Raw genomic sequence first — 15,922 nt, 5'->3', positions numbered from 1 at the left:
TGAAGAAGTAGAAAATTCCAATTGCAAAACAAATGAGTCACGGTTATGAAATGTACAGTGTGGGGTGGGGAGGTGGGATGAACTGGGAATTTGGGGTTAGTAGATGCAAATGATTGTACGTAGAATGGATAAACCATAAGGTCCTAGTGTATAGCACAGGGAACTATATTCAATATCCTGTGATAAACCACAAATGGAAGAGAATATAAAAAAGAATGCACGTGTGTATGGGCTTCCCAGATGGTGCTAGTGGTAAAGAACCCACCTGCCAATTCAGCAGATGGGGTTTGATCCCTGGGTTGGGAAGATCCCCTGGAGCAGGAAATGGCAAGCTGCTCCAGTATTCTGCCTGGAAAATACCATGGACAGAAGAGCCTGCTGGGCTCCAGTCCATGGGGCTGCAAAGACTGGGACATGACTGAGCGCCTACACCACCACCATCCATATTTTATATATATATATATGAAGTGAAGTGAAAGTCGCTCAGTCGTGTCCGACTCTTTGCGAACCCATGGATTGTACAGTCCATGGAATTCTCCAGGCCAGAATACTGGAGTGGGTAGCCTTTCCCTTCTCCAGGGGATCCTCCCAACACAGGGATCGAACCCAGGTCTCCTGCATTGCAAGCAGATTCTTTACCAGCTGAGCCACCAGGGAAGCCCATATAAGTGTGTGTATGCATATTCATATATGACATATATATTACAATCACTTTGCTCTACAGTAAAAATTAATACAACATTGTAAATCAACTATACTTCAAATTAAATTTAAAAAATAACTATGTAATATCTTTGAATGGTGACAGATTGTAACTGGAGTTATTGTGATGATCACCTTGACGGGTACAGAAATATCAAATCACTATGCTGTGTGACAGGTACTGACATAGTGTTAACTGGAGATAAATTACACTTTAAAAGCAAACAACTCATAGAAAAAGAGAGCAGATTTGTGGTTACAAGGGAAGGCAGGGGGAACTGGGTGAAGGCAGTCAAAAGGTACAAATTCTTAGTTAGAAGATAAGTAAGTATTGTACTAGGGAATATAGTACACAACTTAAATACAATTAACATTGCTGCATGTTATATATGAAAGTTTTTAAGAGAGTAAATCCTGAAAGATTTTATCACAAGGAAAACAATTTTTTTCTATTTCCTTAATTTTGTGTCTATATGAAATGGCAGATGTTCACTAAATAATGTGGTAAACATTTCATGAATTTAAGGAAAATCATTATGCTGTATACCTTAAACAGTACTGGATATCAACTATATCTCAATAAAACTGGAAGGAAAAAATGAAGCATATAGAAATATTATATATATAAACATAAGTATGTACATATATATATACACACACACACACATATATGTTGGTGATGCTATCTAACCATCTCCTCCTCTCCTGACACCTCCTCCTTTTGCTTTCAATCTTTCCCAGCATCAAGGTCTTTTCCAATGAGATGGCTCTTCCCATCAGGTGGCCAAAGTATTGGAGCTTCAGCTTCAGCATCAGTCCTTCCAATGAATATTCAGGGTTAACTTCCTTTAGGATTGACTGGTTTGATCTCCTTGCAGTCCAAGGGACTCTCAAGAGTCTTCTCCAGCAACACAATGCAAAAGCATCAATTCTTCGGTGTTCAGCTTTCTTTTTGGTCCAACTCTCACATTCGGACATGACTACTGGAAAAACAATAGCTTGGATTATATGGATCTTTGTTGGCAAAGTGATGTCACTGCTTTTTAATATACTGTCTAGGTTTGTCATAGCTTTCCTACAAACGAGCAAGCATCTTTTAATTTGTGGCTGCAGTTGCCTGCAGAGATTTTAGAGCCCAAGAAAATAAAATGTGTCACTGATTCCACTTTTTCCTCTTCTATTTGCCATGAAGTGATGAGATCAGATTGGTACAGCAGAAAAATACAGACAATACTTTATAACAACTATAAATAGAGTATAACATCTAAAAATTATTAATCACTATGTTGTATACCTGTAGCATATAATATATAAACCAACTATGCTTCAATTAAAAACAAATAAAAAGTATTTAAAAATACGTTCAATTTAGCTCTTAGCCACCTTGGAAAAAATGAAACCACATGACTCATGCAAAGACTTTGGAATAACTGTGCATGTTAAAGAGGGTAACAATAATTATCATTATTATGTACAGCAGCAAGAAACACAAATTAAAGAACAATCAGATTTATGTGGTATAGAAAGCCTTTTGTATAACTCTAGGCATTTATACCTATAGATACAATCACTGTTTTTTCCCTAAAAACACTTTTTTCCCCTACAAAAATTACTGTTATAAAGACAGTTAAGCTTCCATTTGTCTCCCTCTAGGACATTTAAAAACCACAACTATTGCTTTTATATTATGCATTACGTGCCAAGAATTAAGTACTTTACAAGGAGAACTGCAACCATCTGCACTAATCTGACAGAGCTATGGCGTCTAAGAACCTGGACCACCTGTGTCAACACAATTTATTTGTGACAAGAAAACTTTGCCCAAGGAAGATAAGACCATAAACCAATAAATAACTTCATTGTTTGTTTCAGGAAATTTCCATATGTCAATTTATCTCAGATAAACAATCTGTTCACCTTGGCAAAGAGTTAACTTATCAAGCAATGGTTTACTTATCATCAAGATATGGTTTGAGACCCTCACCCTGCTATAGATATTAACCATAAAATTTGTATCAGGTCAGGAACTTTCCCAAATCCCTGTCTGTTCTCCACCTTAAAAAAGCTACCTTAAACTACTCGAGTCCAGACTTTGAAATCCTTCAAATATCCTCCCCCGTGACTTCCCCTTCAGAGACTGTCCAGGAGGAGTTTCCTTTTACGGCATTGAATTCTAATAAACTTAATTTTGCTTGATAAACAGGGTGCCTGGAGATGGTTTGGGGGAGTTCAATGACACATACTTATTCCTTTAACCCTCATAACATACTTGGAGTAAATTCTATTTTTATATTTCTGCAGATGAGAAAATTGAAGTGCACCAAATAGTTAAGTGACTTAGGCAAGTACACAACTTAATTTACATGAATCCAAACTATGGTACTAACATTACTGATTCCCTCTTGCCCCCAAGTGTATTGATCTAAAGATGCCCTAAAGAATCCTATGCCCTGATCCTCTTAGCTATGTCCAGTGATTATAGTATTAATTACTGTAATTAGTAATTTTATTGTCTTCCTCACTGAACATTTTGAGGACAGAGACATTTTTTGTTTGTCTCCATACTGCCAGTGCCTACATATACCTGACACGTGGTAAGCATTCCATCATGTATGAATGCATGCTCAGTTGTGTCCAACTCTTTGTGATCCCATAAATTGTAGCCCGCCAAGCTCCTCTGTCCATGGGATTCTCCAGGCAAGAGTACTGGAGGGGGTTGCCATTTCCTTCTCCAGGGGATCTTCCCAACCCAGGGATCGAACCCGGGTCTCCTGCATTGCAGGAAGATGCTTTATCCTCTGAGCCACCAGGGAAACTGGAATGAATGTTATATAAATATTTGGACTTTAGAAAAAAGTTTAAAATTTTAAACAGAAGTAAAATTATGAAAGGAAAGAAAGTAGCCTGGAAAGGTTTTCTGCTCCTGAGAAAGCTACTCATATAAGAAACAACATGAGGAAAGAGAATAAAAAAGTAACCTAAAGACACACATCAATCAGATGCAAACGTGTGAACCCTGTTTAGATTCTGAACTGAACCAAATGAGGTATTAATATGCAAAGACATTTGGAGCCAATCATGGAAATGTGAATGAGGACAAGTAATAGATTACTATGGGAAAAAAAATCCTTAACTTAGAAATATACACTAAAGTATTTAGGTAAAATAACAAGCTGCCTGAGATCTGCCTTAAAATTTTCCATGGATGGTGGGTGCGTGTGACAAGTGTGTATGTATGCATGCTCATGTGTGTGCTGATGAAACAAGATTGGTAAGTGTTTCTAATTATTAAAGTCTGTGATGAGTACAGGGGGATTTATTATAATCTATTCTCTACTTCTGTACACATTTAAAACTCAGCATAAAGAGCTTGAAAAATGGCTAATTTTCCCAGTATCTTACTCAGTATACAAAGCACCTGATCATTCACATATATTGCTGTTGTTCAGTCGTTCAGTCATGTCTGACCCTTTGCAATCCCATGGACTGCAGCACGCCAGGCTTCCCTGTCCTTCACCATCTCCTGGAGCCTGCTCAAACTCATGTCCATCAAGTCGGTGATGCCATCCAACCATCCTGTCCTCTGTGGTCTCCTTTTTCTCCTGCCTTCAATCTTTCCCAGCATCAGGGTCTTTTCTAATATATACTGGTTACATCTGGGTCTTTTCACATATATACATATATATGTATATGTATTGTGTATATGTATATATGTGTATATACATATACACAAGTACATATGTGTACACACACACACATATATAGTATATATACACACATATATACTACACCAGGGTCTTTTCACATTTATTTCCCAGCTTCAAGATCTTTTCACATATATACTAGGCACAAACTCAGTATCACACCCAAAGTAAGAAATTGGTCTCACCTGTGGATAGACTCTAAAATTTAAGAAAGCAGTTACTCTTTCTCCTGGAAAAATTTTATGCAGTCTCTAGCTGAGAATCAAGTAAACTTTTCTCCCCCTACCTGTCCACTTCTTCTGTGCAAATCAGAAACTTCAAGTTTTCTGCTAATGAAAGGACTCTGCACCACTCTGGGCAGAGTACTGGTCTTCCCTGATTCACTCGTTTTTCCTAGTTTGACTTTTTACACAGAACCAGGTGATTCCTTAAGTGCCAACTCATCCTTTATTTTGGTAAATGCCCCAAGAATCCTTAAAGTGAGTAAAGAACAGACTTATGGACTCTGGGAGAAGGCGAGGGTGGGATGATTTGACAGAATAGCACTGAAACATTTATATTACCATTTGTAAAACAGATGACCAGTGCAAGTTCGATGCATGAAGCGGGGCACCCAAAGCCGATGCTCTAGGACAACCCAGAGGGATGGAGTGGGGAGGAAGGTGGGTGGATGGGGTTCAGGATGGGGGGACACATATATACCTGTGGCTGATTCATGTCAATGTATGGCAAGAGTCATCACAATAATGTAATTAGCCTCCAATTAAAATAAATTAATTTAAAAAGGAATCCTTAAGGTGAATATCTCAATTACAAGATGCATATTCCTTTAAGGACACAGAATACTTCCTCTTGTAATTTAGACTAAAACAGAGTATAAAATGTTCTTTATATTAAGGACTTTTAATATCTGGCCTGTTTCCTGGGTATTTATTTAAGCATGACTTTTTCCTTTCTGATAACATGAAAAATCCTTCCAAAATGTGAAAGAAAATGCTAATGGTCTTCAGGACCAACTAGTTTTACTGTAAGTATAACTATACCTTTCATATGTTAAGTCAGTAAAATGTCAAAATGTGATATGCAGTAAATAGCAGAAGTCTCTATAATTGAACAGGAAACAAGGCCCAGATTATAATGTTCTAGGGACGTACTTGGAGAAGGCAATGGCAACCCACTCCAGTACTCTTGCCTGGAAAATCCCAGGGGCGGAGAAGCCTGGTGGGCTGCCGTGTATGGGGTTGCATAGAGTCGGACATGACTGAAGCGATTTTGCAGCAGCAGCAGCAGCAGCAGGAATTCAGAAATGTAGGTCAATTCTTTTCTAATATTTTCATGAGTTTTAATTTTTTTTAATTAATGTATGCTTTGACAATGGAAAATGGATTAAGGCATTCTGCTTTAGCTATTGTTTTATTGTCTATTTAAGATATATAACAATGTCTTTCAAATATTTACATAACATTGTATTAATGTTTAGAAAAACAAAATTAGCAAAAGATTCCGCAAACAGATATAGCTAATACCTTGCTTCAATGGAAATCATTGCTGCTTCTTCAGGGCAATAATGGCATAACATCTGGGAGATTTCACAGGATCAAACAACCTCACAAGCGCAGACCACATGATATCATCCTGTAAATTGACAAGTGATTTAAACAGACAACTCTTTGTTGAAGATATGAGAGGTGTTAGAATATATACTAGAATATGAGAGCTCTTTGTTGAAGAAAATTAACAAATTTAATTAATTAAATTAATTTAGAATTAAATTCTAATTTAGAACTTCACCTTCAGGACTTTATGGTGAGGAAATAATTAAAGATGTACATAGGGAGTGAAACACCAGGCTACTCCTTGCTACAACTGTGAAAAAGTGCAAGTGGCTACAGACAACTGGGTATTGCTCAAATAAATTACATGGTGAAACATCATTCAGCTTCTGCAGTGTATTTAATGAGATAGAAAAAATCTAAATGAAACAAATGAAACAAAGTAGATGAGAAGCTGTATTTATAATTTGATTCCATTTCTAATTAAAGTAGAAATAATGTGCTCATACACACACAGCATACATATATTAAAAGCTCTAGAAAACACAGTAATTTAAGAGCTAATGCTGAAAGGTGAGATTATAATTACTTTCAACTTTCTTTTTGATATTCTTTACTTAAAATTTCCTAACACTAAGTATGTATTACTTTTATAACAGTAATAGTATTTAAAATATTATCAAATGAACAACTGCAGGATTTCTATCACTGCATTACCAGTTAAACTTGGTACATACTGTTATGCCTACCTATTTTATTTAGGTCACTGGGAATTGTTTTGAAAAGGGAAGCGATGAGTACCTAGTAAAATAAGCCTGATTCTGTGAACTACCAAGGTGAAAAGCAAAAGTTTCCAGTGATTTTGAGTTAGTAGCTTAGCAAAGTATCTAATTATCCAAATATTTAAAAACTGCTTTTCTCCATAAAAATATCATTTATTAAAACAAGTAGCTTGTTGAAAAGAAGTAAAGCTCTTCATATGATAAAAAAAATATTAAAGAGCTTATAGTGAAAACATAAGGCTGAATCTACAAATGGGATTAAACAGTTCAAAAACCTAATTTTGATTACAGCTTAGACTAGAATCTGAAAAACACATTTTCCCCAAAGATAAACCAAAAAATCATTTTTCTAGTCATTCAACATAGATTAAACAAGTAAGACGGAGAAAACAGAAGCAATGATTAGATTAGAAAGAAATTTCTGTACTGCGGAGTACATATGTCCCCAAATTCAAAAATGAATTAAAAGCTGATTCTTACAAAGTGAAACATATAAATGATATCCTTTATGTTGATATCCTGGCTATCCGATATGTCACATATGATGGCTCGTGTGCACTGTCTACTGTATAGTAATTACCATACAATTAAAAGAATGTACACTTTATTATAGCACGTTTTTGGGAAACATCTGTTGTGCATATGCTTTTGTTTCAAAAGAGATGGAAAGAATATTTAAACTTGGAAAATATAACAAGAAAAATTATATTACTAGTTATGTGAAAGAAAGTTATCGTAGTTATAAGCAGATGGATATTACTGGATTTAATAAAGATTCTTGTTATGAATTTAAAATTAACATAATTTACCTGCTCTTTCAGGTAGCAAAGTCGATCCAGAAGAATCAAGGTCTCTATGCAAGGAGCTAGAACAACTTTCAACTAAAAGAAAGAATAAGATAGCACAGTGGTACTTTAAAACAAACAAAAATACTAACTTAACACTTACATTTAAGAAAATACATCTACAGAAACTTGCGTAAGGCCAAATCTCCCATATCCATTGTACATCTTCAGAAAATAAGTACTTAAGAGATCAAAAGTTTTTCTTTTAATAGTTAAAGGAAAAGAATATCCTTTGAGTGACTTTGGGCTGGAATCCAAAAGCAATCATACATATGTGATAGAAAGCTTTTAAAGGCATACTAAGAATGAAATTCATTAAAAGGAATGCTTGTGAAATAATTGCATTGAGACCAATATGTGTTCAAAGAACTCTAAAACTTCTTTCCATGCATTTCTAATACACTTTAAGAGAAATCTGCCATGTGTTCTCTTTATTATAGTACTGACGCCTAATATAGTCCTAAAATAGGAAATGATCCAAAACAGTTTTTCTACATTAAGAGAAAAACAATATAGATTGGTTGGCCCCATAAAAAAAATTTAATAGGATCCCACTCAAGTCTAGCAACATATTCGATTTAATATGTTTAATTCTGAGACTTACCATATTAAAAGCCTCCAGTTCATTCATTCTAGGCTTATATTTCTCGTAGTAGTCCATTATAATTTTTTCTGGCAGCTTCAAGATAAAACAACAACAATAATAGATTTAGTAACAGTTAAAAATATATATTTTTCCCTAATCAGATGTACCCTGAAGTATAACAAACATAATAATTCAAAGCAATCTTATGTGTCTGAAGAGCTCTAAGGATGTTCATGAAGCAAGTCAATTTAACGAAATTCTTTCATTTAAATCTTCTGCATCAATATAGGTTATTCAGTATATCATGCTGCTGCTAAGTCGCTTCAGTCATGTCCGACTCTGTGCAACCCCAGAGACGGCAGCCCACCAGGCTCCCCCGTCCCTGGGATTCTCCAGGCAAGAACACTGGAGTGGGTTGCCATTTCCTTCTCCAATGCATGAAAGTGAAAAGTGAAAGCGAAGTCGCTCGGTCATTCCCGACTCCTAGCGACCCCATGGACTGCAGCCTACCAGGCTCCTCCATCCATGGATTTTCCAGGCAAGAGTACTGGAGTGGGTTGCCATCACCTTCTCTGTCAGTATATCATAAATAAAATCAATAATAAGATCCTATTATCTTTGATTTCAACAAGTAGTAATCAAATATTTACCTTCACTTGTTTCTACATTTGGGATACACAGTAGGTAGGAGTTCAATAAACAGTTTTTGAATATAACTAAAATTTAAGCAATATATCTAAAAAAATATAGAGAATAACGAAAAGGCAAAAGGAATACAGTAAAGACACATTCATATTAAACATAATTTCTTCTAACAACACTTAACCAATCCATCAACAAGCGGTGCTTTCTGTTTTTTCTCTAAAACATGATACCCATAGTACACTGAATCCTTGTGGTTAGTAGGCCACTTTGTAGACAATTTATTAATACATGTTCTGTTCTCACCAGTTGAGCTTTATGCCTACTGCATTAAGTGTATTTGTTCCTAAACTTTTTTATTACAGTTACATTATAATGACATTATATAAATATTAAAAAATCAATAAAATATAGATGCAAAAGGAAAAGTTTCTTTATATGTTGAATGCCTTTGTGAAAGGCTTGATAAAGGAAAGTCACCAGAAGAAATTGCTGTCAATTTATATATGATCAAGGGGTTTCCCAGGTGTCACTAGTGGTAAAGAACCTGCCTGCCAATGCAGGGGTCATAAGACAAGCAGGTTCGATCCCTGGGTTCGGAAGATCACCTGGAGGAGGGCATCACAACCCACTCCAGTATTCTTGCTTGGAGAATACCATGGGCCGAGGAGCCTGGTGGGTTAAGGTCCATAGGGTTGCAAAGAGTCAGGCATGACTGAAGCGACTTGGCATGTATCCATGCATATGTGGTCAAGACAAATGACAGGCTGAATAAAAAGAGTCTAAAATCTGAAAGGATTTGTATTCAGATCTCCTTGCAAATGTATAAATATTTTTTCAAAGATCCCATTCTTTTTCTATTACATGAAATTTCTTTTGAATAAAAAAACATACAAAAGGGTAACTAACAGTGAAAAGTAAGGCTTTGTCTCATCCAATTTCTAGTGTGGCCTTCCAGAAAATATTAATATCTTCCCTTTGGTACAGAACCCAAGATTATGGTTTTCTCTCTAGCCCTTTTTTTTGCTCATCTTCGAATTGAATGAGTATCTCCTGAATCAAACTTTTACAGTAGAGTATATTGGACTAAGTCTAGGCCTGAACTTCAAGCCAGCAACACTCACCTCAAAAAATTATGAATGTGTTTGAATTGCAGCCTTTAGTCTTTACTTCTGTCCTGTCATGTGAGATTAGCAGTTACAGAACAACTCAGAGCTCACCACCTTTTTTTCAGTCCTGCCTCATCAGCATACTGCTTCCTACAAACATGGTTTTTCAATGTGATTCCTTGGGTTCCACAGTATTCTCTGAACTGTACTCTTGGTTGTGCTGGTGATCTGCAAGCCTAGGCAATGTCTCTTGAGATCACTCTGTATCCCTCTTTACCTTCACTGAACTTCATAATACACATGGTTTGAGATTTAATAGGCTTTTTTATTTTGTCAAAAAGGAGTTTGTATTTCTGTTTCTCTTTCCATTTGTTGCTTTTGTGTGATTTTGGAGAGAAAAGATGAGACTATCATCTTTATTTCCTATTAAAAAAAAAAATAGAATGCTCCAAAACTGGATACTATGAACTATGCATTATACATGTTTGATGGACAGAAGTTAAAGTAGAAATCTAACTAGAGAAACTATATGCAAAGCTGTGTGCAAAAAACAAAATAAATGGCCTTATTCTTATACCAAATGCTTGGTGGATACAATTATATTAATGTTTCTAAGTGAAAAATTCAGTGTTTAAGATATGATTTCATGCTTTAATCAACTTTTCCAATAAAATGCTCAACTATCAGTCTCATAAGATTAGATCAGAGAATCTATGGAAATTTTATGAAGACACTATTTAGTTCTAGGACGAATCTGTAACATACATATATGCATGGTCTCATTGTACTGATGACATTACCGTAGTTAAACCCAGTAAGAGCCAAGACAGGGCAAACATCCTAGAGATAAAGAAGGCATCATAATTGAGGAGGTGCTTGGTGTAGGCAAGAACATCCATGGAAACTTACAAGTTGAAGTGCACATTGAATGCCAGCTGGGGGCTTTGGCCATGAATTCCATTGCTCCTTGCTGCCCATCTCCGAGACTCCAGAGAAAGGGATTAATATTAGCTAAGCTGTGTAATGGGGCCCTAGCTCAGTGGTCTGTGGCTTAGGTTTAGGGAGATACCCAGTCCTAAATAGAAACGAGGTGAGAGACAGCAAAGGAAAGGTCACATTGAGGGTTTTTAGGTTTTTTCCCTTACTTTTCTTACAATTTTTTTTTTTTTTTTTTTTTGGCATTTTAAACTCCAATAGTCCTGTTGGTTTTGACAGACTTGCCTAGTTTTTGATGACCTTGACATTACTCAGAAGCCCTAGTCAGGCATTTTGTATGATTTTCCATCACTGGGAACAGTTTTCCTCATAATTAGACTGGCTCTATAGATTTTGAGAGGAAGACTACAAATGTAAAGTATCATATTCCTCATATCATATCCAGGGTATTTACTATCAGTATGATCTATCACTGTTGATATGGATCTTGAGTACTTGGCTGACGTTGTTATTCAGTTGCTACGTCATGTCCGACTCTGTGACCCCATGACCTGCAGCATGCCAGGCTTCCCTGTCCTTCACCATCTCCCAGAGTTTGCTCAAACTCATGTCCATTGATTTGTGATGCCATCCAACCATCTCATCCTCTGTTGCCCACTTCTCCCCTTGCCTTGGCTGATTTGTCTCTTTTCCTACATTATTTATTTAAATTGTCTTTTCATAGATCTATATATGGGGGCCCAGACAAGCAAAGGTGGACCATATTTCAACTCCATGGGGAACGGACCTGATGAATGGATAAGAGATACACAATTGTTCAGAGATCCTCCCCACGCGCTACCTGATCAGAAGACAGGTTAGCAACTGACCTTCGTTTCATCAGTAGATGGTAGGACTGAGGCTGCTGATACACCCTTGGCTAGAACTCAAGGTGGGTGGATGTGGTACCATGTTGAGAACGCAAAGGAAAACTTCATTTAAAAGTGCTACTCCACGGAACACATGAATGATATGAAAATGAAAGTCTTACTGCTGACTGAGAAAGCTGTAGTGGTCTGGATAGAAGATGAAACCAACCACAACATTCCCTTAAGCCAAAGTCTAATCCGGAGCAAGGCTGTAACTTTCTTCACTTCTATGAAGGTTGAGAGAGATGAGGAAGCTGCAGAAGAAAAGTCTGAAGCTAGCAGAGGCAGATTCATGAGGTTTAAGGAGAGAAGCCATCTCTACAACATGAAAGAGCAAGATGAAGCAACAAGTACTGATGCAGAAGCTATAGTAAGTTATCCAGAAGATCTAGCTAAGATAATTACACCAAACAACAGATTTTCAGTGTAAATGAAACATCCTTCTACTAGAAGAAGATGCCATCTAGCAATTTCGTAGCTAAAGAGGAGAATTCAGTGTCTGGCTTTAAAGCTTCAAAGGACAGGCTGAAATCTCTTGTCAGATAGGGGCTAATATAGCTGGGGACTTTGAAGCCAACCTCATTTACCATCTCCAAAATCCTAGGGTCCTCAAGAGTTATGCTAAATCTACTCTGCTTGTGCTCTGTAAATGGAACAACAGAGTCTGGATGTTAGCACATCTGTTTACAGCATGGTTCACTGAATATTTTAAGACTATTGTTGAGATCTACTGCTCAGAAAAAAAAAAAAAAGATTCTTTGCAAAATAGTACTACTCACTGACAAAGCACCTGGTCACTGAAGAGCTCTCATGGAGATGCACAACAAAACTAAAATGCTATTTTCACGGCTGCTAACACAACATCCATTCTGCAGCCCATAGATCAAGCAGTAATTTCGACTTTCAAGACTTATTATTTAAGAAATACATTTTGTAAGGGTATAGCTGCCATAAATAGTGATTCATCTGATGGATCTGGGCAAAGTAAATTGAAAACAGTCTAGAAAGTATTCACTATTCTAGATGTAAGAACATTCATGATTCATGGAAGCATGTCAAAATAACAACATTAACAGGAGCCTGGAGGAAGATGATTCCAACTCTCATAGATGGTTTTGAGGCATTCAAACTTGAGTGGAGGAAGTAACTGCAGATATGGTAGAAATAGCAAGAGAACAAGAATTAGAAGTGGAGCCTAAAGATGTGACTGAATTGCTGTACCTTCATGATAAAGCTTTTACAGATGAGTTGTTTCTTATGCATGAGCAAGGAAGTGCTTTCTTGAGATGGGATTTACCCCTGTGAAGATGCTGTGATGATTGTTGAAATGACAACAAAGGATTTATAATATTACACAAATATAGTTGATAAAGCAAAGTTTGAGACATTTGACTCCAATTTTGAAAGCTGTTCTGTGGGTAAAAGGCTATCAAAAAGCACTGCATGCTTAGAGAAATCATTCGTGAAAGGAAGAATCAGCCAACTTTACTGTTGTCTTATTTTAAGAAGCTGCCACAGCCACCCCAACTTCAGCAACCACCACCGCCATCAGTCAGCAGCCATCAACTCTGAGGCAAGACTCCACCAGGAGAAAGATTATGACTGGCTGAAGGCTCAGATGATGGTTAGTAGTTTTCAGCAATAAAATATTTTTGAGTAAGGCATGTACATTGCTTTTTAAACACAATGCTATTGCACACATAACAGACTATAGTATGGTGTAAACACAACTTCTATATGCACTTGGAAACCAAAAACTTCATGTGACTTGGTTTATTGAAATACTCACTTTATTGCAGTGCTTTGGAACAGAATCCACAATCTGAGGTATCCCTGTGTTATTATGTGTGTGTGCTTAGTCGCTCAGCTGTGTCTGACTTTTTTGACCCCATGGACTGTAGCCTGCCAGGCTCTTCTGTTCATGGAATTCTCCAGAAAAGAATACTAGAGTGGGTAGTCGTTCCCTTCTCCAGGGGATCTTCCAGACCCAGGGACAGGACCCAGGCCTCCTGCATTGTAGGCAGATTCTTTACTGCTGAGCCACCAGAGAAGCCCTGTGTTACTATAATGGTTGCAAAAAGCAGCAGGAAATATTTATGGGAATAATGTACATGTCATCACCAAAGATGACAGGCTACCTATATATTTAAATTGTATCAGGAATTTAGTGTTTCTTTAGGGTCAGAGGACCTCACTTACTGTAGATCATTTATAAGCAGTCAGTCCTCAGTATCCACAGATGCACAACCCACAGATACAGAGGGCTGCCCATACTCCACCATTGTATATAAGGGACTTGAGCACCCTTGGTATTTTGTTCTCTGTGGGGGCTTCTGGAACCAATTCCCCAGGGATACCAGGGGACCACTGAATATCACTACAGGAAAGTTTATGAGCTTCTTGCATTTGTGGTTGTCTTCCCACTTGTATTTAAACCACTTAGTCATTACAATGACTACTGATTCATCTCTGATCTAATGTCTGAAGCTAAGTTGATTTGGTCTCTCCACCCTGGTCCTTTGGCCTCATCTCTCACCACTGCCTCCTCCACTTGCTTTATGCTTCAACTGTGCTGAGTCCAGAATCATGTTTCTTACATCTCTGTGATTTTGCACAAGCTATGCTCCCCACCATACACATCTGAAATGAGTTCCTTGCTCACTACCTGCTCATCTTGTTTGCTTAATGCATTCTTACACGTCCTTCAAGACCAAGCTAAGGAAATCAACGTCCTCCGTAATACCTTCACAGGCAGAGTGAGTCACTCCAGGCATACATACTTTATATATGTATCTATTACTGTAAGTTCATGCTATAATTACTTGTTTTCTTTTCTCATGGGTCATGTCTTAATTATCTTTGTAGCCTCAGAGTTTCCACGGTTCTTGGCACATTGGAGATTCTTCAAAGTAAATATTTGCTGATGAATAACTAAATGATTGTAGTCTCAAAAGTTTTGCTATTGCTGGCCTGTTCTGGAGAAATATTTAAGGATAATTTTCTGAATTATCCTCTGCCAACTTCCACTAAGGTTACAAATGTTTAATGATTTTCAACTTAGTCCGTTCAAGACCCCATTAAATCACCACTTTTATTGTCTATTTCATTCTCAATATCTGGGAGTAACATTATTTGAATATTCATTATATGTATATGGGCTTCCTTGGTGGCTCAGACAGTAAAGAGTCTGCCTGCAATGCAGGAAACCTGGGTTTGATCCCCAGGTTGGGAAGATCCCCTGAAGAAGGAAATGGCAACCACTTCAGTATTCTTGCCTGGAGAATTCCATAGACAGAGGAGCGTGGCAGGCTACAGTCCACGGGGCTGCAAAAAGTTGGACACAACTGAGTGACTTTGACTTTCGCTTTTCTATTTGTACATAACCCCACACACACAAGCTCTAGAACATACGTTCCTTTTATTTTCTTTTCTTATGGACAAATGATCCAGCTCACTCTTTCTCTAGGAAACAACAGTAGTTTCGTTGCTTTTAAAATTAGATGCTTTAAAAATTTATGGATGTGTGTGTGTACTCTCCGGAGAAGGCAATGGCAACCCACTCCAGTACTCTTGCCTGGAAAATCCCATGGACGGAGGAGCCTGGTAAGCTGCAGTCCATGGGGTCGGGAAGAGTCGGACACGACTGAGCGACTTCACTTTCATGCATTGGAGGAGGAAATGGCAACCCACTCCAGTGTTCTTGCCTGGAGAATCCCAGGGACGGCGTAGCCTGGTGGGCTGCTGTCTGTGGGGTCGCACAGAGTCGGACACGACTGAAGCGACTTAGCAGCAGCAGCAGCAGTGTGTACTCTCATGCACTTGTGTGCGTGCACTACATGTATGTGGAAGGAGAAAGAGAAAAGTAATACAGAAAAAGAAAAAACAAGTGCTGTGGACCATGAAGATAATAGGAAACCTTAAAGACAGTTTTGGAGGTTTTCTAAAATGTGGAGAGATACTGAAGTTTGGGACAGAAGACAAAATTTGAAAATACCAAACTTTTTTGAAGATCAAGGTAAAGTTAATCACTAGGATTTTGTTATTTTAGACTTTTGTAAAGTTCTATAAAAATAATTTACAAAGAAGTAATTGTGCTTTACTAAATTACAAAGAATTTTACTATAAAATTTCATTCTAAGAAGTCCATCTATTATA

At 37.3% G+C, this 15,922-nt stretch overlaps 1 protein-coding gene across 5 annotated transcripts in view; it reads right to left on the bottom strand.

Moving 5' to 3' along the window:
• Nucleotides 1-1,650: 1,650 nt before the first annotated feature.
• The window catches only part of METTL25 (methyltransferase like 25), a 111,941-nt gene continuing 97,669 nt past the window's right edge, over nucleotides 1,651-15,922 (bottom strand). For 2 of the 5 annotated variants that reach the window (XR_824532.1, XM_010832026.1), the window contains 2 exons: nucleotides 8,191-8,265; nucleotides 7,551-7,622 (listed from right to left, as the gene is read on the bottom strand). Coding sequence is in view for 3 of the 5 variants with exons in the window: in XM_010832026.1 (XP_010830328.1) it covers nucleotides 8,225-8,265 (41 nt within the window). In the remaining 2 variants the exon portion in view is untranslated. Of the gene's footprint in view, nucleotides 1,686-5,846; nucleotides 6,042-7,550; nucleotides 7,623-8,190; nucleotides 8,266-15,922 lie in introns of those variants that run through there. The other 3 variants (XM_010832024.1, XM_010832023.1, XM_010832025.1) reach the window with 3 other exon arrangements.

This window comes from Bison bison, unplaced genomic scaffold (genome assembly GCF_000754665.1).
Source record: "Bison bison bison isolate TAMUID 2011002044 unplaced genomic scaffold, Bison_UMD1.0 scf7180017864535, whole genome shotgun sequence".
In the NCBI taxonomy this organism is placed as follows: Eukaryota; Metazoa; Chordata; class Mammalia; order Artiodactyla; family Bovidae; genus Bison; species Bison bison.
The sequence above is the reverse complement of the archived record's forward strand: the minus strand, read 5'-3'. Positions and strand labels throughout refer to the sequence as shown.